We start from the raw sequence: 26074 nt of genomic DNA, 5'->3' as shown, positions 1-26074 counted from the left end.
TATGAACCTTGAGGGACAAGTAGGAGTTAGCCAAGCAATTAGGACCTGGGAAGGGGATTGTAGGTAGAGGTGGCATGTGCCAAGGAATGGAGGTGAGACAGAATATGGTACTTTTGGGTCTGGATGAGTCATGGAAGGCTTTGTGTGTACTTTGTGTGAAGCCCGCGTGATTGGACTTCATTCTTATGCACTGAGGAAAATAAGAGCATCAAATGTACATTTTAGAATGATCACCTGGCAGCTTTATAGCGACCAAAAGTGGGAAGAGGTTTGTGGGCTGAGTGGCCTAGAGAGACATGGAGGCTGTAAAATACACAAACATGGGCAGTGTGGGTTACATGTGGTTAACCAGTGTGGTTAAGAGTTGAATAATTTGATTATTGATGGATTTTGCATTTTAAATTTTATCCTTTTGCTTTCCTTAGGTGGATAAATATTTGAAAGAAATTCTTCAAGATTTGGTTAAGAACCTTACAAGCAATATGTGGCGAGTTCGAGAATCCAGGTACTATTTTTAGGAATATAAGTTTAGTCAAATAAAACCGAATTTTTTTCCCTTCAGAATTTCCAGGTTTTATACTTTGTGCAAAAGGAATAAATTAAAACTACTAAAAAGCTGGCCGGGTGTGGTGGCTCACACCTGTGATCCTGGCATTTGGGGAGGCCGAGGTGGGTGGATACCTGAGATGAGGAGTTCAAGACCAGCATGGGCAACATGGTGAAACCCCGTCTCTACTAAAAATACAAACATCAGCTGGGCCCAGTGGCGTGTGCCTGTAATCCCAGCTACTCGGGAGACTGAGGCAGGAGAATCATTTGACCCCAGGAGGCAGAGGTTGCAGTGAGCCGAGATCGCGCCACTGCACTCTAGCCTGGGCGACAGAGTGAGACTCTGTCTCGAAACAAAACAAAACAAAAAACTACTAAAAAGCATATTTCTTGTTGGCTACATTAGGTAGTTATTTTTCTTTATTTAAGCTTTGGTTAAAGATTTTCCTAAATTGTCATAGTTTATATAAGTATGAAATCAAAGAAGTTGAAGATTACCTGTTAAATTGTTAGATACCGAGATATATTTTTGTACTGTCATGACTTTATAGGTTAGAATTTCTGTATACAAATTACATTCATTCAGTGCCTATTATGTACGTGGCAGTGTGCTAGGCCCTGGGGGCACACTGGTGAATAAAAAACGATGTGTCATCTCAAAGGGATTGTATTGTAGTTGTGGGAAACAAACATTTTATACTTGTAAATTCTATATATATATGGTATATTTGAGGGACCTGGAGAGAAGTCATTGCTGTTTTGGGGTGAGGGGATGAGAACTCGAATTAGAGGCAGAATCTGTTTTCTTTTTTAGTGTAAACGTTTCATAGTAAAATACTGACCTTCTTCTTCATATGTTGAAATGAAATTTTAATTTTCAGCTGTTTAGCTTTGAATGATTTATTGAGAGGAAGACCCTTAGATGACATCATTGATAAACTTCCAGAAATTTGGGAAACGCTTTTTAGAGTACAAGATGATATCAAGGTATTATAGAAATAAATCAGCATTTATACATACAAAAAGTTAAATTGGAATTATTAAAATATTTATGTTGTATATGTCAAAATTCCATTTCCAGGTAGGGACCAATGTTTTCCCCCAAAGTTTCGGTCTTAATGTGTCTGTGAAGTTGCAAGGTTGGGTATCCTTAGATCTAAATTAAATAGACTTGAAAAAAAGGTGGCTGTATACCTTCTTTCAGTAGAGATCACATGATTCTGTTGGATTAGGGACAAATAACAGTTTTGAATATAGTAACAGTATTTTGATCAGTTCTGTAAATGGGTTTAATTATTCTCAAATAATGTGACCAATTCCTCTGAATTTTTCTTGGGCAATCTTAATTTTAGGTATTTTTGATATTTTACTATTAAAATTAGGCACTTCAGTTTTACCTTTCTTTTTTATTTATTGGAGGATTTTAAGTGTTTCAGAATTCTCACATAGATCTTTACGTATTTACTTTTATAATACATTTAGTTTCTCAACTGTTAATGGCTAAATTTATTAAGGTCAAAATAGGTTACAGTTAATGTTGAAAAATTAGTAGTATGGCATGGTAATGTGTTCCTTGATGGGCAGGGAGTCTAATGAGATACCAATTTTTTTTAACCTAATATGAAATGTAAGATTTTCCACCAATCTCTATAGGCTCTGAGGCAATTAAATTGCAAATTGTAGAGTAGATGATAGTGAAACTCTCTAACTTGTATGATCTCACACTTTTGTCATTTTTAGGAATCTGTACGAAAAGCAGCAGAACTAGCTCTGAAAACTCTGAGCAAGGTGAAAACTCCTGTCTTAAATTGGGAATGGAGTGGGGCAGAGTTCTGGGTGACCATGACAATGATTTACTTACTGTCATAGGAAGTGACATGTAGTTGCAGTATAATTGGCTTCCTGTTGTAGTTCACTACTCTTAGAATGAATGAGAAAGTGAGTGCTGTAAACACTGTAATGCTGGTATGTTGAACAGAGTATACTTGTGGTCTCTTTAAATGGTGAAATTAAGATAAAACTTTGACTTAACCCTGAAGAGCACGTCACTCAGATCAAGCAACACCTGTCTTTTCTCTTGCTTTTGCTATGTTTACATATAAAGCTACCTTTCATATCTGTGAGGTTGGAAAGCTTTTTGAAACTAAATTATCTCCCACTTGAACTTGATTTTGTGATATATCAGGAACTTTACATTCTAGTTGCACAAACCTTGCCATAGGTCACAGAAATAGTAAAACCAGGTTTTAAATATAGGTGTTTTCTTGTTTCAGGTGTGATCTTGACCACTATATTGTGTGTGACCTGACGTTACTGATGATGATGATGATGATGATGATGATGATGATGATAACACTTTGAAACTTCTTTAATTTTTTTTTTTAATTTTTTTTTTGTTTTTTGGAGACAAGGTCTCACTCTGTTACCCAGGCTGGTATACAGTGCTGTGATCACAACTCACTGCAGTCTCGACCTCTCGGGCTCAGGTGATCCTCCCACCTCAGCGTCCTGGAGAGCTGGGACCACAGGTGTATGCCACCATGACTGGCTAATTTTTCATATTTTTTGTAGAGACAGGGTCTCTTCATGTTGCCCAGGCTGGTCTCAAACTTCTGGGCTCAAGCAATGCGCCTGCCTTGGCCTCCCAAAGTGTTGGGTTTATAGGTGTGAGCTACTGCACCCAGCCCTAAACCTTCTTTAGAGTGCTTTCTTACATATTTTCTCATTTGATCATCATCTATTTTGTTCTGTATTTCACAAATTGGAGGACCAGTGCTTAGACAGTGAAATGTATTACTAGATTTTCTGTTTAGTTCTCGGCAGACCTAAGACTCAATCTCATATCTCATTCCTCTGTGTCTCTGTAGTGTCAGAGAAAGTAGATTCACTTATTCTTCTCTGTAGATATGTGAAGTAGAAAGTCTTTTGTCAGATGAATGCTTTATTGGATGAGCGGTCACTTTCACTAACGTCCATGCTCTTTGTATGTGAGGTCTGTGTGAAAATGTGTGACCCTGCCAAAGGAGCAGCTGGCCAGAGAACCATCGCTGCCCTTCTGCCTTGCCTTCTGGACAAAGGAATGATGAGCCCCGTGACGGAAGTTCGAGCCCTCAGGTGTGCATCCGTTGATGAAATGAATGTATTGGATTTGCTCAGTTCCTAGAAATCGTGTTTCTTTCAAGGTTAGATTCTGGAAAATAATGGAGAAAGAGGTTTAGGAGAATGACCCTTGGGTCATTTGTGAAAACTTGTGAGACAGAATATTTTCACAGAAACATTCTCGTGAGACCTTGCTTTTGCCCAGCATTCTGAGTCAAGCATGTTTTTCTGTTGTCATCAGCCTCTGCTCCCAACAAGCACATCTTCCGGTTACACTGCAGGTCCTCAGGAGCGTGCTGGTTCATGATAATATTTAGTAATATTTCACACATTATTAGATTTAAGACAAGCTGTTTACCACCTGCAATGATAAAATATTCAAAAAAATGTACTTACACTTTTAGATATAATATATGGCTACTTTAAGTTAAAACCAATAGTGTAGGATTCTAGTTTGTATGTTTATTTGTTTTTAAACTACAGTGCTGTCTAGGAACTTTATCTGTTCCATTTTTATTTCACTCTTAAAAGTAGAACAAATTACTAATAATAGTGCCAGCAGTATTTCATGGCAAGTAGATAGTTGATGAGAGAAAGTTTTTTTTAGAAGGACTCACCTAACAACTGCAAAGGCAGATGCAACTAAGAGTATCACTTTGGCTGGGCATGGTGGCTCATGCCTGTAATCCCAGCACTTTGGGAGGCCGAGGTGGGCAGATCACCTGAGGTCAGGAGTTCGAGACCAACCTGGCCAACATGGAGAAACCCTGTCTCTGCTAAAAATACAAAAAAAATTAGCCAGGTGTGGCGGCGCATGCATGTAATCCCAGCTACTTGGGAGGCTGAGGCAGGAGAATAGCTTGAACCTGGGAGGCGGAGGTTGTGGTAAGCCCAGATCGCACCATTGCACTCCAGCCTGGGCAACAAGAGTGAAACTCCATCTCATACACACACAAAAAAGTATCACTTTTTGCTCTCCTCAGTAAAATCTAAGTAGTGATCCTTAGATGCCCCTAAATCCACTGGGTGAATGGCTGACGAGAACTTTATAATGATTCAGGGCAACCAGACCTGAACTTACCAATCACTCCTCACAGCACAAAAAGACAACCAGTGCATCGTGATGTGATGGAATAGGACACACACAGCATTGCCTAGGAAGGATTCTGTGTGTGTGTGTGTGTGTGTGTGTGTGTTTACAAAATTGAACGTGGACTCAGTTTAGCCTGTAGATCTGTACAGGGGAGAGAGGAACATGTTAAATGACCTGACTGGAATACAGTCGAGGACAAATAAGAAAAAAAGAGGAGAGTGGAGACTGTTAAAAAAAATTAGGAAATGCAGTAGATTGCAATGTATAAGTGGGCTTGGATCCTGATTCTAGCATGCCAACTGTTTAAGAAGCTAATGAAACAGAGAAATTTGGATACTTGATATGGAAAAATCATTAATATTTTTAAAGTGTGAAAATGGTATTATGATTATAATAAAGAACCTTTGTCTTTTAGATATTCATAGTGAAGTTTAGTTAAGGGATATGCTTTCCAATGCAGTCACGCGTCCCTTAGTGAATAGGATACTTCTGAGATGTGTCATTAGGTGATTTCATGGGTGTGCAAACATTAACATGAAGTTGGAAAAATGGTACAGTTAGATTGCTTGATGCAGGGTTGCCACAAATCTGTTCACTTCATGTCTATGTCACATTTTGGTAATTCTTAACAGTATTTCATACTTTGCATTATTGTTATATCTGTTTTGGTGGTCTGTGATCAGTGATGTTTGATGTTACTTTTGTAATTGTTTTGGAGTTGTATGAACTACACACATTTAAGATGGTGAACTTAATTGATCAATGTTGTGTGTGTCCTGATTGCTCCACTGAACAGCTGTTCCCCATCTCTCTCCCACTTCTCAAGTGTCTTACTCCCTGAGACACAACAATATTGGAATTGGCTGATTAATAACCCCACAATGCCCTCTGTCTAAATGAAGGGAAGAGTTGCCTGTCTCTCACTTTAAATAGAAAGCTAGAAATGATTAAGCTTAGTGAGGAAGGAATGTTGAAAGCTGAGATAGACTGAAAGCTAGGCCTCTTGTGCCAAACAGCCAAGTTGGGAATGTAAAGGAAATGTTCTTAAAGGAAGTTTAAAGTGCTATGTCAGCCAACACACAAATGATAAGAAAGCAAAACAGCCTTTTGCTAACAGGGAGAAAGTTTGAATATTCTGGATAGAAGATCAAATCAGCCACAAAATTCCCTTCAGCCAAAGCCTAATCCAGAGCAAGGCCCTAACTCTTCAATTCTGTGAAGTCTAAGAGAAGTAAGGAAGGTGCAGAAGAAAAGTTGGAAGCTAGCACAGGTTGGTTCATGAGGTTTAAGGAAAGAAGCTGTCTTCGTAACATAAAGATGCAAGGTGAAGCAGCAATTGCTGATATAGAAGCTGCGGCAGATTACCCAGAAGATCTAGCTGTGATCACTGATAAAGATGTCTACACTCAACAACAGATTTTCAATGGAGATGAAACAGCCTTCTGTTGGCAAAAGATACCTTGTAGGAGTTTCATAGCTAGAGAGAAGTCAGTGCCTGGCTGCAACGCTTCAAAGGCCAGGCCAACGGTCTTGTTAGGGGCTAATGCAGCTGGTGACTAAGTTGAAGCCAGTGCTCATTTACCATTCTGAAAAATCCTAAAGCCGTAAGAATTCTGCTAAATCTGCTCTGTGATCTAGAAATGGAACAACACAGTCTGGATTACAGCTTATCTGTTACAGCATGGTTTACTGAGTATTTTTAGTCCGCTGTTGAAGTCTACTGCTCAAAAAAAAAAAAGAAAAAAGAAAAAACCAACCAGACAAAAAAAACAAAAAACAAATATTCCTTTCAAAATATTACTGCTCATTGACAATGTGCCTGGTCACCCAAGAGCTCTGATAGAGAGGTACAAGGAAATGAATGTTTTCATGGCTGTTAACATAACGTAACATCCATTCCGAAGCCCATGGATCAAGGTGTAATTTCAACTTTCAAGTCTTACTATTCAAGAAGTATATTTTGTAAGGCTAGAGCTGCCATTGTTAGTGATTCCTCTGATGGATCTGGGCAAAGTAAATTGAAAACCTTCTGGAAAGGGTTTATCATTGTAGGTTAAGAACATTCATGATTCATGGGAGGAGGTCAAAATGTCATTAATAGGAGTTCGGAAAAAGTTGATTCCAACTTTCATGGGTAACTTTGAGGAGTTCAAGATGTCAGTGGAGGAAGTCACTGCATACATGGTGGAAATAGTAAGAAAACTAGAATTAGAAGTGGGGCCTGAAGATGTGACTAAATTGTTGCAATCTCCTGATGAAACTTGAACAGGAGAGGAGTTGCTTCTTATCTCGATGAGCAAAGAAAGTGGTTTCTTGAGATGCAAGCTACTCCTGGTGAATATTCTGTGAACATCGTTAAAATGACCACAAAGGATTTAGAATATTTCATAAACTTAGTTGATAAAGCAGCAACAGGGTTGGAGAGGATTGACTCCAACTTTGAAAGACGTTCTAATGTGGGTAAAATCCTATCAAACTGCGTCTCATGCTACAAAGAAATATTTTGTGAAAGGAGGAGTTGATTGATACAGCAAACTTCATTGTTGACTTACTTTAAGAAATTATGACAGCCACCCCAGCATTCAGCAATCACCACCAGTCAGTAGCCATCACCATTGAGGTAAGACCCTCCACCAGCAAAAAGATAATGACTTGCTGAAAGCTGAGATGATCAGTAACTAAGATATTTTAAAGTTAACTAATGTACTTTTAGATATAATGCTATTGCACACTTAATAGACTGCAATATAGTGTAAACAAAACTTTTATATGCACTGGTAAGCTAGAAAATTCATGTGGCTTTCTTTATTGTGGTGGTCTGAAACAGAACCTGCAATATCCCCAGGGTATTCCTGTATGATCTTATGGAACCACTGCTGGACATTGTGGTCTGCTGTTGTTGACTGAAATGTCTCATGCAGCACATAACTGTAATACAGTGGCGGGGGAATGGCGGCTGTATGTTTGGAGGAGGCATAAATGAAACAAAATTGGTCAAATGTTGCTAATTGTTGAACTGGGTGGAGAATACATAGAATTTCATGTCTACTATAAATTCCTACCATAAAATTTCACCATAAATATAAATTCCTACTATAAATAATACATGGAATTTCATTCCTACTATTAATGAAGGTAGGCTTTTCCTACTTTGTCATTCTTTCTACCTCTATATATGCTTGAAAGTTTCTTTAATAAAAGTTAAACAAAATGCCAAGACCAGGCTCTGTAACCATGTGACAATATGCTTTAATGCAGTGAACTGCAGAACAGCCTCATGGTGAGATTTGTAGGTCTTCTCACTTTTGTTAAAAGGACTCAGGAGTTGTGTTCCATATGTTTGTAGCATTAACACCCTTGTGAAGATCAGCAAAAGTGCGGGAGCCATGTTGAAACCACATGCACCAAAACTCATTCCAGCTCTGCTAGAGTCCTTGAGTGTATTGGAGCCCCAAGTTCTCAATTATTTGAGCCTCCGGGCAACAGAGCAAGAAAAGGTGAGTGGAGAGCCCTGTTAAGATACCAAGGTTCATTTGAATGACATTGTCACTACTCTTACCAGAACTCACCCTGTCTCACCACATGCAGTGTTTTACTATTTTTTGGAGAGAGGTTGTCAGCTCATACACTGTTTTGTGAATTGGATGAAAACTGACACTTCTATCTAAAAAATGAATTAACATTTGTTTAACATAGTTTTTTGTACATTTCAATTTTTTGGGGGCTTGGATCTATACCTTCAGAGTCCTTCCATGGACTCCCTCGCCCTGTAAGCAAAGAGTATTTGCACCTAGACTTTGGCATATCTCAAAATCATTCTGCTTTGTAGGTGTAATGGAGTCACCTAGTCTCTGATCAAAGTCTTTTTTTTTTTTTTTTGGAGACGGAGTCTTGCCCTGTCACCCAGGCTGGAGTGCAGTGGTGCCATCTCAGCTCACTACAACCTCTGCCTCCCGGGTTCAAGCAATTCTCCTGCCTCAGCCTCCCGAGTAGCTAGGATTACAGGCATGCACCACCACGCCCAGCTGATGTTTTTGTATTTTTGGTAGAGACGGGGTTTCACCGTGTTAGCCAGGATGGTCTCGATCTCCTGACCTCGTGATCTGCCCGCCTCGGCCTCCCAAAGTGCTGGGATTACAGGCGTGAGCCACCGCGCCCGGCCTGATCAGTCATTTTTAAAAACTGCAGATGAGACATGTTTATTGTGAAAAGTTAATACAGAAGGATAGAAAGTAATCCCACAGGAGGTCTCCCCATCACCACAGTATCATTCCCTGAGAAGCACCTGCTATCAGAAGTTTCCTGTGCCTTCTCTCAAATTCCTTTTTAATCATAGGCTACCAAACCAAGCAAACATACTAATTTAAAAATAGTATCAGACTGTGAATGTTGTTATGTGATTTGTTTTTTAAATTAATAGAATATCATGTCTATATATACACATTCTTTTTAATGTATACATAGTGCTCTACATGAGGTGATTTTGAATTTTTGGTGGAGAGGTTTTGCAACATCAAAGGTTTTAATTGTTCTTTTTTCTCCGTACCTTTGCCACTGTTGAATAATGTTTATCTGATAACAAGAATCTCATTTTTCTAATTTGCACTCTTTTCCTAGCATTGTCCATTGCCTTTTCATATCGTATTAGTCATTTATATTTCTTCTGTGATTGTGTTTATATTCCATGCCTATTTTTCTATTTGACTTTTTAATTTACTTTTTTTATTAGAACTATTAAACACTGTTATATACAACATATTTCCTCTGTTCACCATTTGCTTTTTAACTTGCCTAAACTTCTCTAATAACTTACTCTCTTTACCCTTTACCTCTAATATTGCTGCTGCTTATTTATTCATTATTTTTCCCTCTTTCAGCAGTAGACTTGCCCCTTCCTGGGTGTCCATAGAATGTTTACTAAGCATTGAGAATTTGGAAACATAAATTCTAGTCTAAACTTTGCAGCCCTAGGCAAGTCACTTGTGTATGACTTACTTTTCTCCTTTGTCATATCTGGATAGTATTAACCTCTCCTTCAGCATAGTTGTTAGATTAAAATACCTTTGTAGATATGAAGGTTGATTACAGAGTTAAAGAACTACCCGTATAAAATTTTTTACTGCTTAGACACAATTTTAAAAACCTTAGAAATTTATTTAGTCAGTTCCTTTATTTAGTGGATGGAGAACCTCAGGCTCAAGAAGGCTGGATGACTTGCCCACAGCCATACTATGCTAATTTCTTAACTATTATCTGAATTTTTCGCCTGTAGTGAGGTGCTGCTTCTCCTGGTAAATTGTTGAGTATAGGTCAAAAGAAATTAGAGTTAGACTTAATGTGTGCCTTTGTTATAGCTATGGATTATTTTTTTTTTAAAGTTCTGTAATTTGGAAGTGAAAGTCTTTTATGGTGTGTGTGTGGATTATTCCTAATTAATTGAATGTGCCGAGTGACTTGAATTTCTGTTCTTTAGGCTGCGATGGATAGTGCTCGGCTTAGTGCTGCCAAATCCTCTCCGATGATGGAAACAATCAACATGGTGAGTGTCTTAAATAATGAGAGGGTTTGCTTACCTGATGCAGTGAGCTGAGATCCGGCCACTGCACTCCAGCCTGGGCTACAGAGCGAGACTCTGTCTCAAAAAAAAAAAAAGAAAGTGTAATTCTTCAAAGTCTTCAGGCTACGTTAAATGAAGTAGAGACTTATGGGATGAGTCGAGCAGCTGTTGTGACTCCAGTTTTTTCTTAGTATATTTCTCTTTTCTTCTCTGTCACTAAGTGGAATAAATAGTTCCCCAAATACCAGAAACAGTCGGTCCAAATTTGTGTTACAAGGGACAACAACATATTAAGAGCTCTGTATAAATTTACATCTGTAGTCTTTTGATCTGTGTATTTAGAAAGGTTCAGAGTTGTGCCTGTGCCTAATAGTTATCTTTGGGAGGAACTAGGAAAGTTATAAGCTGGAGGTATTTAATGAAGTAGGTAACATAAAGGTAGGTGAAGAGATTGGGCAATGTCGATATGTTGTTTTAGTCATAGGAAGGCATTTGCAGTAAAGAGCTGCTTGGCACTCTCAGGTTCTGATTTCTAAAGTTCCTGGAGTCTTGGTAAAGTTACTCTGTTGTGTACTCCCGGTAGTGGTTAGTTAGCTATGATTGTGTTTACTGGAAATTAGTTTGCTAAGCAGATCTATACCTTTAGCAGGACTCTGAAGATACAGATCCAACCCCTAAAAAAATTGAAATGTACAAAAAACTATGTTAAACTGGACAAGAGAAGTAGTTATGTTTTAGTACCTGTTGGGGGACTGTTACCAAAATTTGGTCTAAGAATGTTGTATCTTTGTTGGATTATTGGGGGGAAATAAAAATTTAAAGAAATAGAAATAGTTAGTGAATACCATTTAGTTATATTCATTATTAATAGAAAACATGTTAATTGCATTTTCAAAAATAAAAGCCAGCAATTTATAGGAAAATTCATCTAAGAAATTGACTCATTAGAGGGGATTTGGTAGGGTAGGCCCACTGTAGAAGGTCAATTTTTAGTTTAGGTTTTTTATACTAAACATGGATTGATAAAGAGGAAGTAGGCTCAGAAAGATTCTTTATTCTTGAGTAACCATTATTTTCTTTTTTAGCAAATTGATGTTTTTCATTTTTTGGTTTGTTTTTAGTGTTGAATCACTGATGAATAATTTTTCTGTTGGTAGTACAGTGGTGGTTTTAATATTGAAATTAGAGCAGAATCAAACAGTGATTTTTCAACTTCGTGTCAAATCCAGTGGGTACATGTTTGACAAGGGCAGTTTTTAATTGAAGATGTGGTCCTGACTTATTTGCCAAGGCTTACCTTTATATTTGTCCTTTTTCAAAAGTGCCTGCAATATCTTGATGTGTCGGTGCTGGGCGAGCTAGTTCCTAGGTTGTGTGAACTGATCAGAAGTGGTGTAGGTCTTGGAACTAAGGTAAGTGTACTTTTCACAAGAAGAAATGTGCATCTTCGTTAGTTTTGGCCATAAGGATATAACAGCCATCATGTTTGAAATTCATGTTTTACCACAAAATCTAATATTATTATACACTAACCATTTTATTTCTGTGGTTGCACCAATAACTGAAAACATGTAACTGTTCCAGTAAGTATTGTCTTAACTTACTTAGTGGAATCATTTCTGTTCTCTGGGTGCCATGTACATACCCTCTAGGTTGTCATTCATCAGCAGTTCATGGAAATGCGCATCCAGTTATTAGGGCATGGATTGTTTTAGGTGGCAATTGGATTTTTCACAGAGGGGTCAGCAGTGTTTGAACAGAAAAATGTCTTCGTTTTCAAGATCTTTGAAGGATCAGACGCCCCCCCGCCCACCACCCTTTTAACAACAAATTAATAACTCACATTTTTTCTTATGATAAAATTAACACTTGCTGGTATTTTAAAATTTTAGCATTTATAGATTAGGAAAAAGTTAAAAATTGTCCAGAATTTTGCTATACAGAGATAACTGCTGTTAGTATTTTGGAGTGTTTCCTTCCGGTCTTTTCTGCACATGTATCTTCTGCAATGTCCTCTTCTAATGGCCCTGTGATACTCCACTGTATGGATGTAACATCATTTATTTTATTCCATCAGGGAACATCTGACTTGTTTTCAGTTTTTGAAAAATTAGTAAAGCACCGTGATGCTTTACGTTGATGAGGCATACCTGAAGATATTTGGTTAAATTTCTAGAAATGGAAATGTTAGCCCAGTGATGGACAAGATGACATATTTTGCTTTTCCAGAAGATTGTACCAGTTTTCTTTCTTTTTCACAATGTCTAAGATCACCCATGTTTCTCTTGGGAGTTTAAAAAATAAAATCTCTGCATTACTAGTTTAAGAGTTTTCCTTTTTCTGTATTGAATCCTGGAGGGGGTATTAGGTTTCATGTATTTTATATGTTTAAATTTTTGGCACCTAAGCCAGTGGTTTGGTAGGTAGAACATTGTGACCATCAGATTTAGACCTTTGCTTTTGTAATCCTGTAGGGTGGCTGTGCCAGTGTCATTGTGTCATTAACTACTCAGTGTCCTCAGGACCTAACACCTTACTCAGGTGAGTTTATCAAGTGATGTGTGGTGATATTTTTGCACGGCCCTGTCTTGTGTGACAGAGTTTTAAAAAGGAAAAATAATTATCATTCAGACCTGCTTGTGATGCTGTGTGCCTTTTCTCCCTTCAGTCCCCTGGCCCCTTCATTTCTTTGTCTGCAGGAAGTGCAGGGTTTATCAAGTTTAGCAACTTTTCACTGTTCATAAACGTTTGATTGTTCCTTAGTGGTATATGGAGGTAAAAGTATCCTCTATTCCAGAGGACTTACCATTGATAGCTGATTTTACGTCAGCATTTTTCTCTTCTTAGATTGGTTTCTAGACTGGGCTAATGTTCTTTATATACCTGGCTCTCATTTTTGCAAAGTTTTCCATGATATTCTGGTTTAATTTTAACTTTATATGAGGTGAAAGGAAGCAAATGGATATATAAATATAACATTCAGAAATCTATACTGTGGAGGAAATCAGATGTTAATTATAGGGTTAGGTTTGTTTGGGTTCTGGGAACAGAGTGGAACATTTGGTCAACCAAGTATCAGATTTTTTTCTCTTTATTTCTGGTAGGTAAACTTATGAGTGCTTTGCTTAGTGGCCTGACAGATCGGAACAGTGTGATTCAGAAATCTTGTGCATTTGCCATGGGCCATTTAGTTCGGGTGAGTTAAATTTCTTGCTTAGTTAAATAAAACTCTGACAGTTACAAAGAAATACTTAGGATTGTTTCTTTTTCAGACTTCACGGGATAGCAGCACTGAAAAACTCCTGCAGAAGCTCAGTGGGTGGTATATGGAGAAAGAAGGTACCTTTCTTTTTCTATTTTATGTCATTTTAAATTTAGATGTTAACAGCCCAGTAAAACAGTACAAATTAGGTCTTACCCTCCATGATTTTATGTGATTTGCTAGAAACATTTGTTTCTTTCCTTTTCTTTTTTTTTTTGAGATGGTGTCTGGCTTTGTCGCTGAGGCTGGAGTGCAGTGGTGCTACCTCGGCTCACTGCAACCTCAGCCTCCTGGGCTCAAGCGATTCTTGTGCCTCAACCTTCTGAGTAGCGGGGACTACAGGCACGTGCCACCACACCTGGTTAATTTTTGTATTTTTTGTACAGATGGGGTTTCGCCATGTTGCCCAGGCTGGTCTTAAACTCCCGAGCTCAAGCTATCTGCCCACCTTGGCCTCTCAAAGTGCTGGGATTACAGGTGTGAGCCACCACAACCCAGCCTGCTAGAAACATTTCTAATTGATTTTACCTATTTGTTTTGCTATTGTATGAGTTGAACAATAGCCTATTTAGATCAGTTACCCTTAAAAACAATAAATATCATAAAGATTTTGGTTTCTCCTTTTCAGAACCTATCTACAAGACCTCTTGTGCTTTGACTATTCATGCTATTGGACGATACAGCCCTGATGTGTTAAAGAATCATGCAAAAGAAGTCCTGCCTCTGGCATTTTTAGGCATGCATGAAATTGCTGATGAGGAAAAATCCGAAAAAGAAGAATGTAATTTATGGACTGAAGTGTGGCAGGAAAATGTACCTGGTTAGTAGTGTGACCTGAGTTAAACCTGCTTCTTAGGAATCACAGCTAGAATTTTTTACTTGCATTCATTTTTCATAAACTCCTCTAAAGTTACTTTCCCAGGACCTTAATATGCACCCATCCCAATTGCTGAGTTCTCAAGGTTGGCACTTAGGATTTTTGTCTTTACTCATTCCTCACTGTCCACATGAGAGAATACAAACTCTGTGAGCAAGGAGAGCTTTACATTTTTAATTGAGAGTGTGATTTTATGTGGCCTTAGACTATTTTAGAGTAGTTTTCTAAATGTGTTTTTCACCTTGTTACATATTAATGGGTGATGCCCATTTGTGTGATACGTTCCTGTGGGTACCTAAGTTCGTAAAGTTCTACTATTGTGAGAGTAAGTCACAACACCAACACACTTTCTCTCCCTTTGAGAGAGTGGTGTGTTTTAACAGTTGAGAATCACTGCTTTTAGACTGTTGGTCACTGACTCTTTTTCAGACTTAGAAAAATCAGTTAATTTTTCTTGTCACTTAAAAGTTGTTTTAATTTTGCTTTCCTAGGTTCTTTTGGTGGCATTCGATTATACCTGCAGGAGTTAATTACTATTACCCAGAAGGCTTTGCAGTCTCAGTCTTGGAAAATGAAAGCCCAGGGTGCAATTGCCATGGCATCAATTGCAAAGCAAACTAGCTCTCTAGTACCTCCGTATCTCGGAATGATACTGACCGCATTGCTGCAAGGCCTGGCTGGAAGAACGTGGGCAGGAAAGGTAAAGGAACCATTCATGCCCAGTTAAAGGGATTCTGACTTCATCTTTCTTTTCATATAATAATAAGGGTCTGGTTTTGTGTAACTTCTGATGGATTATTTTTGTGAACCAGATTTCCTAGACGGTGGAGCTTTGGGTAAACCTTGCCCAATTAACTGTGGTATTTCCTCTGAAACTGGAACCCACGTGGCCTTGCATAATGGACAGTAATGCTGGAGATAGATACATTTTTCATATTCAGCCTTCCAAGTTATGTCTTAAACCAACTTGTCAGCATTTTGTACCTGTTGACCTTATGAACAGATCAGGATTGAGCATAAAAAGATCAGGATTGGGCCCGTGTGACATAGAGTAGCAAGGTAGGCTGCTTCTAAACCTGGGGCTGAAGATGCCCATCTCTGGGACCTATGAATTAGTAACAGGTATTTTTTTACACAAGGGCTTTAGTAGGATTCTTACAGTGAACACTCAGTGGGGAACATGAGATTGTGGCAACATAATGATCTTTATGTTGTAAAGGTCAACAGTGGCCCATGCGGTACTGAAGTAGTACTGGACTGGGAGTCAGACATCATTCTAATTCTGTGGTTGACACTGTTGTCTGTGAGACCTGGGTCAAATCAGTTCTTTAGGCTTCTACGAAATGGAGGTGAAGATGATCATCCTGCGTCCATGGTTTGGAGTAAAACTTGGTGGATGTGCTTAAAATTATGCATTAAAGATGAGGTGACAATTGTTAATTTTTGTTGTCACAGTTATCAGAAATTCCTAAGGTAATTATAATCATAGTGTAGAGAGTGTAAATGACATGTTTGGGATTAATAGTATGTCCTCATCTTTCACCCCCTTAGGAAGAGCTGTTGAAAGCCATTGCCTGTGTGGTGACAGCTTGCAGGTAAATGTTCTTTCAATGAGGATGCCATTTCTTAAACTGAACCTGAAAGCTGCAGCCTTTATTAACTTCTGATGCTTTTTTATGGATCCTGTAGTGCAGAGCTGGAAAAGTCTGTGCCCAATCAACCCAGCACAAATGAAATTCTTCAAGCTGTTCTGAAGGAATGTAGCAAAGAGAATCTCAAATACAAGATTGTAGCAATCAGCTGTGCAGCTGATGTCTTGAAGGCCACCAAAGAAGACAGATTCCAGGAGTTTTCTGACATTGTCATACCTCTCATCAAGAAGGTAATACCACCTGTATCCTCAGTTCTGGTTTATACTTTAAAAAGAAAGAGTTAAAACATTGTTTTCCCCTATGTCCTGATTATTAGGATTAGTTTAGCTGCAAGTAGCAGAGAAATTCCAAAATATGGCCTTAAACAAGATAGACAGTGCTATGTTTCTCATGTAGCATTGGGAGCATCACAAAGCGTTCAGGTATTCCGGCTCTTTACATCTCCCAACTCTGCCATTTCTAGGGTGGAGTCATCATCCTCAAGGTCCACAGTGTATGTGTGTTCCAGGCAGGAATGCAGAGGAGGTGAAGCAAGGATGAAGGATCACAGTGGGCATGCCAGTTCTCTCTTGAGGAGAGTTCCTGGGCACCGCTAGATGGCACTTTGACTTATATCCATCCCGTTGCTCAGTACTTAGCACACCTGGCAGCAGACTGAGTCTTCATTCTGGGTGTCCATTTTCCCTCCATGGGAGAAGCAGAGAGTGGATTTGGTAGTGAATGAACAGTTTATGTCATAATAAGCTTTGGCTTAGCTAATAAGCTAAGCCACCCCAGCCATCCTAGAATAAAGGCAAGAAGCTCAGTGTGTCATGTGAATTGCCTCTGCCATATAGTGGAGGATTTGGGTCAAAAAAAAAACCACTCAGGTTTCATGTGGAAAATGGAATACTCAGTTTTAAAAGTTGGGCACTGGTCCAAAAAAAAGAAAAAAAGAGTGTGGTTTCCCTATTTGTGAAACATGAAATATTTTAAGTAACATTCTTATTTCTTATTGCTGCTAATTTGCAGTTGTTTTCTTTCAGTAATAAGGCTATTTAAATAATTTCTATTACAAACATAGTGATAGCATATGGATTTAGGAGACTTGTATTTTAAGTTGATGACATCACTAGCGAGCTGGACCAGTTGCTTCTCTTAGCCTCTGTTTTCCTATCTATCAAGAAAGAGTTTGGATTTATTCAGATCGTTACTGAGTTTCTTCCATCTTTAATACCTGATTCTCATGCAGATCTCACGTTATGCTCAAAAGACTACATATGCAGTATTTTTTAGCTTTTGTTTACAGATTCCTGTAAAGTATTTCCTAAATTTATTAGAGACACAGTATTCTGGTTATAAATCCTTGTCGTAAATGGGGAAGCTTATGGTAGAGAATTTACTGTTTAACTCTTGGTTAATAGCTCCTGCCCTAGTACTCTGATTGGTTTAATAGCATACCTGTAACTTTGAAGAAGAAAATATTAAATTTTATTTTCTTTGATATATCCTAGAATTCACTTGAAAGTAGTGGGGTCCAGACAACCAAAAATGAAGATGAGAATGAGAAGGAAAAGGAGCTCCAGCTGGAATATCTGCTGGGTGCCTTTGAAAGCCTGGGCAAAGCCTGGCCCCGAAACGCAGAGACCCAACGTAAGCACCAGAAACCGCATTTGAAGAAGTGCTGTAACCAGAGGTTACTTAATGAGAGCAAAGGTTTTCTGTATGACAAAGTATAGTTATTGTTTCTTATCGAGCCTGATTGATTAGTAATGAGAATTACTCAGTGGAAATTTTTTGTGTACATGAGCATATCACCTCACTGATCAGTGTACCATTGCAGCGAGGGCTGCTGTAAGAAAGTATCACGGACTGGGTGGCTTAGCAGAAATTTATTTTCTCACAATTCTGGAGGATGGAAGTCTGAGCTTTTGAGATCAAGGCATCGTCAGCAGGGTTAGTTTCTTCTGAGACCTTGGCTTGGGAATGGCTGTCTTCTCCGTGTGTCTTCGCATGATCTTTGTTGTCTCTGTGTCTTTTTTTTTTTTTTTTTTTTTTTTTTTGAGACAGAGTTTCGTTCTGTCGCCCAGGCTGGAGTGCAGTGGCCGGATCTCAGCTCACTGCAAGCTCTGCCTCCTGGGTTTACGCCATTCTCCTGCCTCAGCCTCCCTAGCAGCTGGGACTACAGGCGCCCGCCACCTCGCCCGGCTAGTTTTTTTATTTTTTAGTAGAGACGGGGTTTCACTGTGTTAGCCAGGATGGTCTCGATCTCCTGACCTCGTGATCCGCCCATCTCGGCCTCCCAAAGTGCTGGGATTACAGGCTTGAGCCACCGCGCCCGGCCGTCTCTGTGTCTTAATCACCTCTTCCTGTAATGACACCAGACACACTGTATTAGGGCCCACTCATAGGACCTCTTTAAAGGGTCTGTCTTCTATCTAATAATAATACAGTAACATTCTGAGGTACTGGGGGATAGTATTTCAACATACGAACTTTGGGGGCGTAGTTCCACCTATAATAACCATGATACATTTTATGCAGAGAGTTTGATAGAAGAGTTCTGCTGATCTTCTTGATGATCATTTGGAGGAATCCACAAAGTTTATTAGTGGGGTCTCTTTATCCTAAAATGAATGGCCGTGTTACCAAGTGTTCAGTAAGCACTTGAAATCCTTGTTTCAGTGAAAAACTCACTACTGGACGATTTTCAGAACTGGACATGTATTTCCCAAAGATTAAATCAATAGTAAACCTTTATTATTGGATGAGGTTGCAGTTAGTTTCGAGTCCCCTGATAGGGCCTTAACCTTGGGATGATACTACCCTTTACACTGGATCTTAGCCAAAAGGCCAAGAAGTGATGATGCTACCCTTTAAGCTTGCCTTGGGTTGGGTCCTACAGTGCGTCCCGCTGAAGATCTTAGTGTGTGTGTCTACATATATATATATATATATATATTTTTTTTTTTTTTTTGGAGACAGGGTCTTGCTCTGTTACCCAGGCTGGAGTGCAATGGTGCAGTCCCTGCAGCCTTTACGTCCAGGGCTCAAGTGATCTTCCTGCCTCAGCCTCCCAAGTATTTGGGTATACAGGTGCATGCCATGACACCTAGCTAGTTTTTTGTTTTTTTTTTTGTTTTTGAAGAGGTGAGGTCTTGCTATGTTGCCCAGGTTGGTCTCAAACTCCTGGGCTCAAGTGATCCTCCCACTTTGGCCTCCTTCCTGAAGTGCTGGGATTTATAGGTATGAGCCTCCATGCCAAGCGACAATATTACTGAATGTTATTAAAAAAGGTATTGTTGAGTATTTGTAATTGGATATGTCTAGAATCAGAGTTAAGGTTCTCTTTGAGCCCTGTCAGCCTTTGAGTGAACTTACGTATTTGCTGTGTTTATAGGAAGAGTTTCCCAGAAGATACAAATTTGCAAGTGGTTTTATTTCTTAATATTATACACTGCAGTGGAAGTCCACTAATATGACACTATAAAGACTGTTACACTTTTCCTTGATAGGTGGAGACAGCTAAGGTAGGGAATTGTATGAGAAAGTTGATACAAACATAAAGCAGTTTATTTTAATATAAGATGTAGAAGGTTGTTAATAGAAAAGTGCATTTATTGCGAACCAAGGCCTTTTCTTTAGGAACTTAACTGTTACGCATTGGCTTCTTACATATATCTACAATTTCTGGGTTTTGTTTCTTTAAAATAGAGAAATTTCAAGCTCTTATGAGACAATTCTAGTGCAGAATTCTAGATTTTTTCCCCCATTTTTACATTTGTTTGAGCCCTACAAAATCCTACAGTAATTAAAAACAATTTCGTTCTTAAGTTTTCTGCTGGTTCATCAGTTGGCATAATATTAATTATATAATTACAGTTGCGCTTGGCATAACAGGTTTATAAGAAAGCACTGTTGACTCTTGGCAAACCTGCAATTTGCAGAGGCTTGTGAGCATCTAGAGAGGAGCTCCTGGCCTCCAGAGTTCTCCTTTCTTTGGCTGTCATTCAGGGAGTTTTGAGGGGCAAAGGGGGTGTGGTTAAAGTGCTTTCTCAGTTCCATGGAGAACCATATGCCTTGAAAGTGAATATTTGTAAACAATTATATTGTACCTTTGTGGGGGCAGTTTCTGATCAAGGAAATTTGTTTGGGGATTGAGTACAAAGTCATGCTGAAGGTTTTGGAGAAATTTCAATGGCTTTAATTAAAAATATTTATTGTTTTATTTCTCTTTTTCCTGCTTTTCTCTCCCTTATCCTCCCTGCCTTCTCTCTTTCTCTGTCCCTCTGCCTTTCTCTTGCTCTGTCTGTCCCTCATTTATTCCATCTCTTGCTCTTTTATACTCTCTCCTGCTGTGTCCCACCTTGTCTTTCTTCCCCAGGTTGTTATCGTCAGGAGCTGTGCAAACTGATGTGTGAACGGCTAAAACTCAGCACGTGGAAAGTGCAGCTAGGAGTCTTACAATCAATGAATGCCTTTTTTCAGGGGTAAACTGCTTCATGGTTCAGTTTTTTATTTTGTTCCCCCCACCCCTGCAGCATTTTATATATAATCAGTGGAATTTTTATACATTTAAAAACTAGTAGCTAAAGTGACAATGATACATACAGACAGAAATTGTGACAGGAAAGTTTTAGACTGTTTCTTAATAATTAGCATTTGTACCTTGCTTTCTGATTTGTATAGGTTAATGCTTTTGGAAGAAGAATATGCAGATCCTGAGGCTTTGGCTGAAATTCTGCTTGAAACTTGTAAATCAATCACATATTCTTTAGGTGAGTGTAGTAAACTAAAACTGACGAGGGAGTCCTAATTTTAAAGCTAAGGAGCCGAGCTTCAAATATTTCCTACCTTGTCTTAGGAACTAAATTTCTGAAACCGCTACTGGACTCTGCTACTTAATATACTCCGTGTGTACCCCTTAACTGGAATATTTAAATCTGGAACTATAACAGGATTTTAGCATCTAGTTTAGAAAAACCTTCGTGACAAGTATTTTTACAAAATTGTTATTTGAAAGTAAATTCAAACTTACACAATGGTTGCAACGACAGTACATTTAATACTCTGCAATATGTATATACTTTACCCAGAATCATCTGTTAACATTTTGTGCCATTTGCTTTGTCATTTGGACTTCTGTATACATGTTTTTCTCCTGAACCATTTGAAAGTATGTTGCTTACATCAGGCCCCCTTTTTCCTCAGTTGTTTAGTGTGCCACAGTACCATTGTCAACTTTAGGTAGTAAACATGGATGCAGTTTTTTAAATCAAATGTTTATTGTTCATACTCTAGTTTGTTCAGTTGATTCGGTAATGTTCTTTATTTTTATTTTTACTTTTTGAGACAGAGTCTCGCTCTGTCACTCAGGCTGAAGTGCAGAGGTGTGATCTCAGCTCACTGCAACCTCCACCTTCCAGGTTCAAGCAATCCTTCTGCCTCAGTCTCCCAAGTAGCTTGGATTACAGTTACTATCACACCTGGGTAATTTTTATATTAATTGTAGAGACAGGGCTTCACTGTGTTGGCCCAGGGTGTTCTCGGACTCCTGAGCTCGAGCAGTCCACCTGTCTTGGCCTCCCAAAATACTGGAGTTATAGACATGAGCCACCACACCCAGCCAGTAATGTTCTTTATAGGATTGTTTTTTTTTCCCTCCCCTTCATTAGGGAATCCAGTCCAGGATGATGATGATGATGATTATTATTATTTTTGAGACAGGGTCTGCTCTGTCACCCAGGCTGGAGTGCAATGGTGCGATCTTGGCTCACTGCAGCTCTGCCTCCTGGGTTTAAGTGATTCTTCTGCCTCAGTTTCCCAAGTAGCTGGGCTTACAGGTGTGTGCCATCAAGCCTGGCTAATTTTTGTACTTTTCATAGAGACGGGGTTTCACCATGTTGGCTAGTCTTGGTCTCAAACTCCTGACCTCACGTGATCTGCCCGCCTTGGCAGGCAGATCCAATTCATAATTATTTATTGAATTTTGTTGTCATATATTTTTAGTCTCCTTCAATCTGGAATACTTTGTCAATCTTTCTTTGTCTTAGGACATTGACAATTTTGAAGAATAAAGTCCCTTTTTGAAAAAAACAGTGTTTCTCATTTGGTGTTTGATGTTTTCTCATGATCAGATCCAGGTTATGAATTCCCAGTTGGGATACTTACATAAGTGATATGTCCTCACATTAAGAGGCACACACAGTGTCCATCTGTTATCATTTGTGATGTTAATTTTGATTACCTGGTCAAGGTACTATCAGTTTTTCTCTAATGGCTAGTTACTATATTTTCCTTTTGTGTCTAATAAGTAGCCTGTGGGAACAGACCTTAAGATCATTCAAATAATGTTTATCTTCTTTACAATCTCTTCTCTATATTTAGCATGCATTGATGATTCTTCCCTGAACCAGTTTTTACTAAGATGATTTTGCAACTCTAGCATTTTGTCCACATTCACCATTTGATAGTTGGAATTCTATTGTAAGCAAGATTCTTCTCTTCTGCCCATCTTTTTATTTATCTGTTACTGGCATTGATTCATGGATTTCTTTCCCCCTTCAAAGGGTTTATAATTTAAGTTTTTAAATCTTAATTTGTTACTCAAATTGTCCCAGATTTGGCCAGTGGAAGCCCTTTCAAGCTGACTCCTGTGTCATTTTGACAGGTCACCGTCACTGTAGCACTTCTGTACTTCATAGCATAACAAGATTAAGGCCCATCTCATGCCTACCCTGCTTTGGGCTTGGTTGTATGTTGATTTTTTTGGTAGACAATTTCACCGTGAATCAGATGCCATGTCAAAGAGTGGATGCCAAGGAAGCATGCTTCAGTTGCAGTTGCTGGCAGTAACATGCTTTTATGGATAAAGAACTGGCGGCCAACAGACTTGTCTTTGCTGGGTTCCAGGTTTCCCTGATCGGCTTAAACACTGGGTCGTATAATGTTCTTTGGTAAAATGAGGAGGGTCATGCAGACCTAAGGATCGTTCTTATGTGTGATGTGAAGATGATTTTGTGTTTGAGATAGTTTTTTCATCTTCCACTTCTAAAATGGATCATTTAAATATTACCATTTGTTGTGGTGATTGGTATACTTGGCTGACAGGTTTTTGTTTTCCCAAAGTAGGAGACTATGTACATTAGCACATTTCAAGTATTTGATACTTAGCAAAGGGAAGCTTCCTTTAAAACATAACAAAACAAAAAACCAGATGTACCCTTCCCTAGAGTTGTAATTTCTGGACATCTTTCTTTCAGTAACACAAATTTAATCTTGGAGGTTGTGTTTTTCAGGCAGGCCGTATAAACTGTATGATTTTTCTTTTTAGAAAATAAGACCTACTCATCTGTGAGAACAGAAGCTTTATCTGTGATAGAATTGCTGCTTAAAAAACTTGAAGGTAAGTTGTTGTTAGTTCTGACTGGAGGACCACAAAGCCATGTGGCATATGTTTTAGAAATTTTTTGTTTCATTTTTCTTATACTCTAAGCATATACTCTGAAATACAAATCAGTATGTATGCACATGCAATAAGAATGGACAAAGCCAAAACTATTAAATTTTACTAAATATTTAAATTTGATATTCTTTTATATATTTTTAATATATTATTAAGCTATAGTTGTCTTAAAGTAATAAAGTTTTTGTTTTCATCGGGAATCCTGACTTAATCTTGGTTAATTAGAGGAAGTGGTTGACAGTGGCATGTGTGCATGTAAATAAGCAGAACGGCACACTGAAAAGTGGAGTTGGAAAAACATTTTTAACAGTTATCTACCTGAGTCATCAAATCTGGTAGTAGCAATTTTCTTAATCCTACTTCTTCTCCCCTAACCTGTTTTTCTTCTAATGGTCTATCAGTGGGCAGGGTAGGGGGAACTGTTAGCATTTTCTCCAGTGGTGTATCTGTTACTGATTTCAGAAGGAGGACTGTCTTCTTTTTTTTCCTGTCTCTCAAATTGTTTTAACTTCATGGATTAAGAATGTAGGAGATGGAAACGTTTTTCCTGCAACCTTGTGTGTTTGCTCTTTCTACTTCTCTATCTTTGCTTAGCAATTAAAACACCTCTCTTAGGGCTCCATCAGACAGAACTTTTAGACTCAGTAACACTAAACATCTCCCGATCCCTTTTTTCCTTGTTGAGATAAAAGAGCTAGGCACTTAAGTCATATTACCAAATTCTCAGTTAGCCAGATACGTAGTAATATAGTCCAGATGAGGAACATGAGGCTGAAGGCAAGCTAAACTTGCTTGAAGCCACATGGCTAGAAAGTGGCAAAACCTTGTAAACAAGATTTAAGATTTGACATACTTTCTTATTTTCTAAAATTTTCAGTGTGCATGTAATAGTTCTCAGATGCCTTACTCAAAGAAAAGGGAGTGTCATCTACTTAATCTGACCTTGCAATTATGAAATTTCTTACAAGTTTTTCTTTTTTTTTTTTTTTTGACTGACCATATCTTATGAAATGGCCTTGCGATGGTGTTGTTGAAATGACTTTTTTGCTATAGTGTGCCTTGCCCCGATAATTCCTTCTTCCTACTATGCTTCATTGTAGTTATTTCGCTTTCTCCCACTGATACTGGAGGAAGGAGAGGAAACTCCCTGATGTGCCTCTAGGCTATTGTCAAGAATTAGGTTTTGAGATACCTATTGAACATTAAATCATTATATACTGATCTGTTATCAAGAGGTTGCTTTGCATTTATTTGGGGGATGGATATTTTTAAATTTTTTTCTTGTCCTATAAGGAATCTTTGGGGTTTTTTCTTTTTTCTTTCTTTTTTTTTTTTTTCATGCAGAATCTAAACAGTGGGAATGTTTGACATCTGAATGCAGAGTGCTCCTAATTGAGTCTTTAGCTACTATGGAGCCAGACAGCAGACCTGAACTGCAGGAGAAAGCAGCGTTACTGAAGAAAACACTTGAAAATCTGGAATAAATTAGAAGGGGAAGAAACAAACAAGTGCCATGTTCATTGGGGGTTGAAATGGTGGTGTTCTTTGAAAAACCAAGTGGGGAAGAGTAAAGATTAATCTGTAGCATGCATCATTCCTTGGCTGAAATAAAAAGAAAAAGCCTTAAATTTTGTTCCTTATTAGCTTTATTTTACTTTATGTTTTTAAAGTATCTGGGCTGAGTGAGCTTAATGGAACCTTGGATGTTTGAGGGGTGATTGTAAAGGAAACTGGCAGAAATAGTTGTTAAAAGAGTACAAGCTATTATTAAAGGAATTAATAGACAAAGTTGCAGAGCAAGCTGGATAAAAATCTTAGAACTGCATTCAAATTAGTTATTTCAGGAAGGGGCCTGTAAATAACTTGTTTTAACCTTCCTCTTAAACCTGAAGAAATAGGAAGCTGTGTCATCTCAGAGGCTTTCTGAGGCCTGTGCCAAAGTCAGAACCCAGGTGTTTAATATTCTGCCCTGGATACTTTCTTTTACAGCCATCTGCCAAATCAGTGCTAACCCTGGCCCACCCAAGAAACTTCCAAGTTGAGGTATGTTTAGGGCGGCACACAACAGCCCTTGTGCCAGAACTAAAGTGACCCTTATCGTTGGGTTTCCGAAAGTCAGAAGCTGAACATTGTCTTGTGTGTTTAGATGGTTGATTTGGAGAAAATGATTGTTTAGCATCTTTACAGATGGAGAGGACAGATTCAGTCTCATTAGGATAATTCCAATCGTCTTCCTTTTACAGGTGGGTAAAGTAGATTAGGACAAGATCACACATTCTATCGGTGTCTGTGGCTGCATATTTTGCAAAACCAGAAACAAAATCACAGACTGCCTCAAAACTGTAATGACAACATAAAATTTCTGTTCACTTTTATGCTACCAGTATGACTTTATAGGGGAGAAGGAAAGCCTTTTAATTAGCCACCTGGGAATTACTCTTTTAAAAAATGCCTTTTCTCAAAATAACATGATACCACTCCAAGTAAATCATTGCCACTAGGGGTTTTCCTCCTTCCTTCTGTTGCCCATGCCCCTGCCTG

At 38.5% G+C, this 26074-nt stretch overlaps 1 protein-coding gene across 4 annotated transcripts in view; it reads left to right on the top strand.

Annotated features, from left to right (window-relative positions):
- The window catches only part of ECPAS (Ecm29 proteasome adaptor and scaffold), a 126032-nt gene extending 100871 nt beyond the window's left edge, over positions 1–25161 (top strand). For all 4 annotated transcript variants that reach the window (XM_011740353.3, XM_071078150.1, XM_011740351.3 and 1 more), the window contains 19 exons: positions 426–505; positions 1431–1536; positions 2290–2337; positions 3542–3663; positions 8088–8238; positions 10215–10280; positions 11621–11710; positions 12773–12839; positions 13403–13494; positions 13571–13637; positions 14189–14380; positions 14929–15137; positions 15989–16032; positions 16127–16319; positions 17583–17721; positions 20453–20558; positions 20758–20846; positions 23402–23473; positions 24878–25161. In XM_011740353.3, coding sequence (XP_011738655.1) covers positions 426–505; positions 1431–1536; positions 2290–2337; positions 3542–3663; positions 8088–8238; positions 10215–10280; positions 11621–11710; positions 12773–12839; positions 13403–13494; positions 13571–13637; positions 14189–14380; positions 14929–15137; positions 15989–16032; positions 16127–16319; positions 17583–17721; positions 20453–20558; positions 20758–20846; positions 23402–23473; positions 24878–25017 — 2073 coding nt within the window. In that variant the 3' untranslated portion in view covers positions 25018–25161. The remainder of the gene's footprint in view (positions 1–425; positions 506–1430; positions 1537–2289; positions 2338–3541; positions 3664–8087; positions 8239–10214; positions 10281–11620; positions 11711–12772; positions 12840–13402; positions 13495–13570; positions 13638–14188; positions 14381–14928; positions 15138–15988; positions 16033–16126; positions 16320–17582; positions 17722–20452; positions 20559–20757; positions 20847–23401; positions 23474–24877) is intronic.
- The last annotated feature ends 913 nt before the right edge of the window (positions 25162–26074 follow it).

This window comes from Macaca nemestrina, chromosome 14, assembly GCF_043159975.1.
Source record: "Macaca nemestrina isolate mMacNem1 chromosome 14, mMacNem.hap1, whole genome shotgun sequence".
Taxonomy (NCBI): Eukaryota; Metazoa; Chordata; class Mammalia; order Primates; family Cercopithecidae; genus Macaca; species Macaca nemestrina.
The sequence above is the reverse complement of the archived record's forward strand: the minus strand, read 5'-3'. Positions and strand labels throughout refer to the sequence as shown.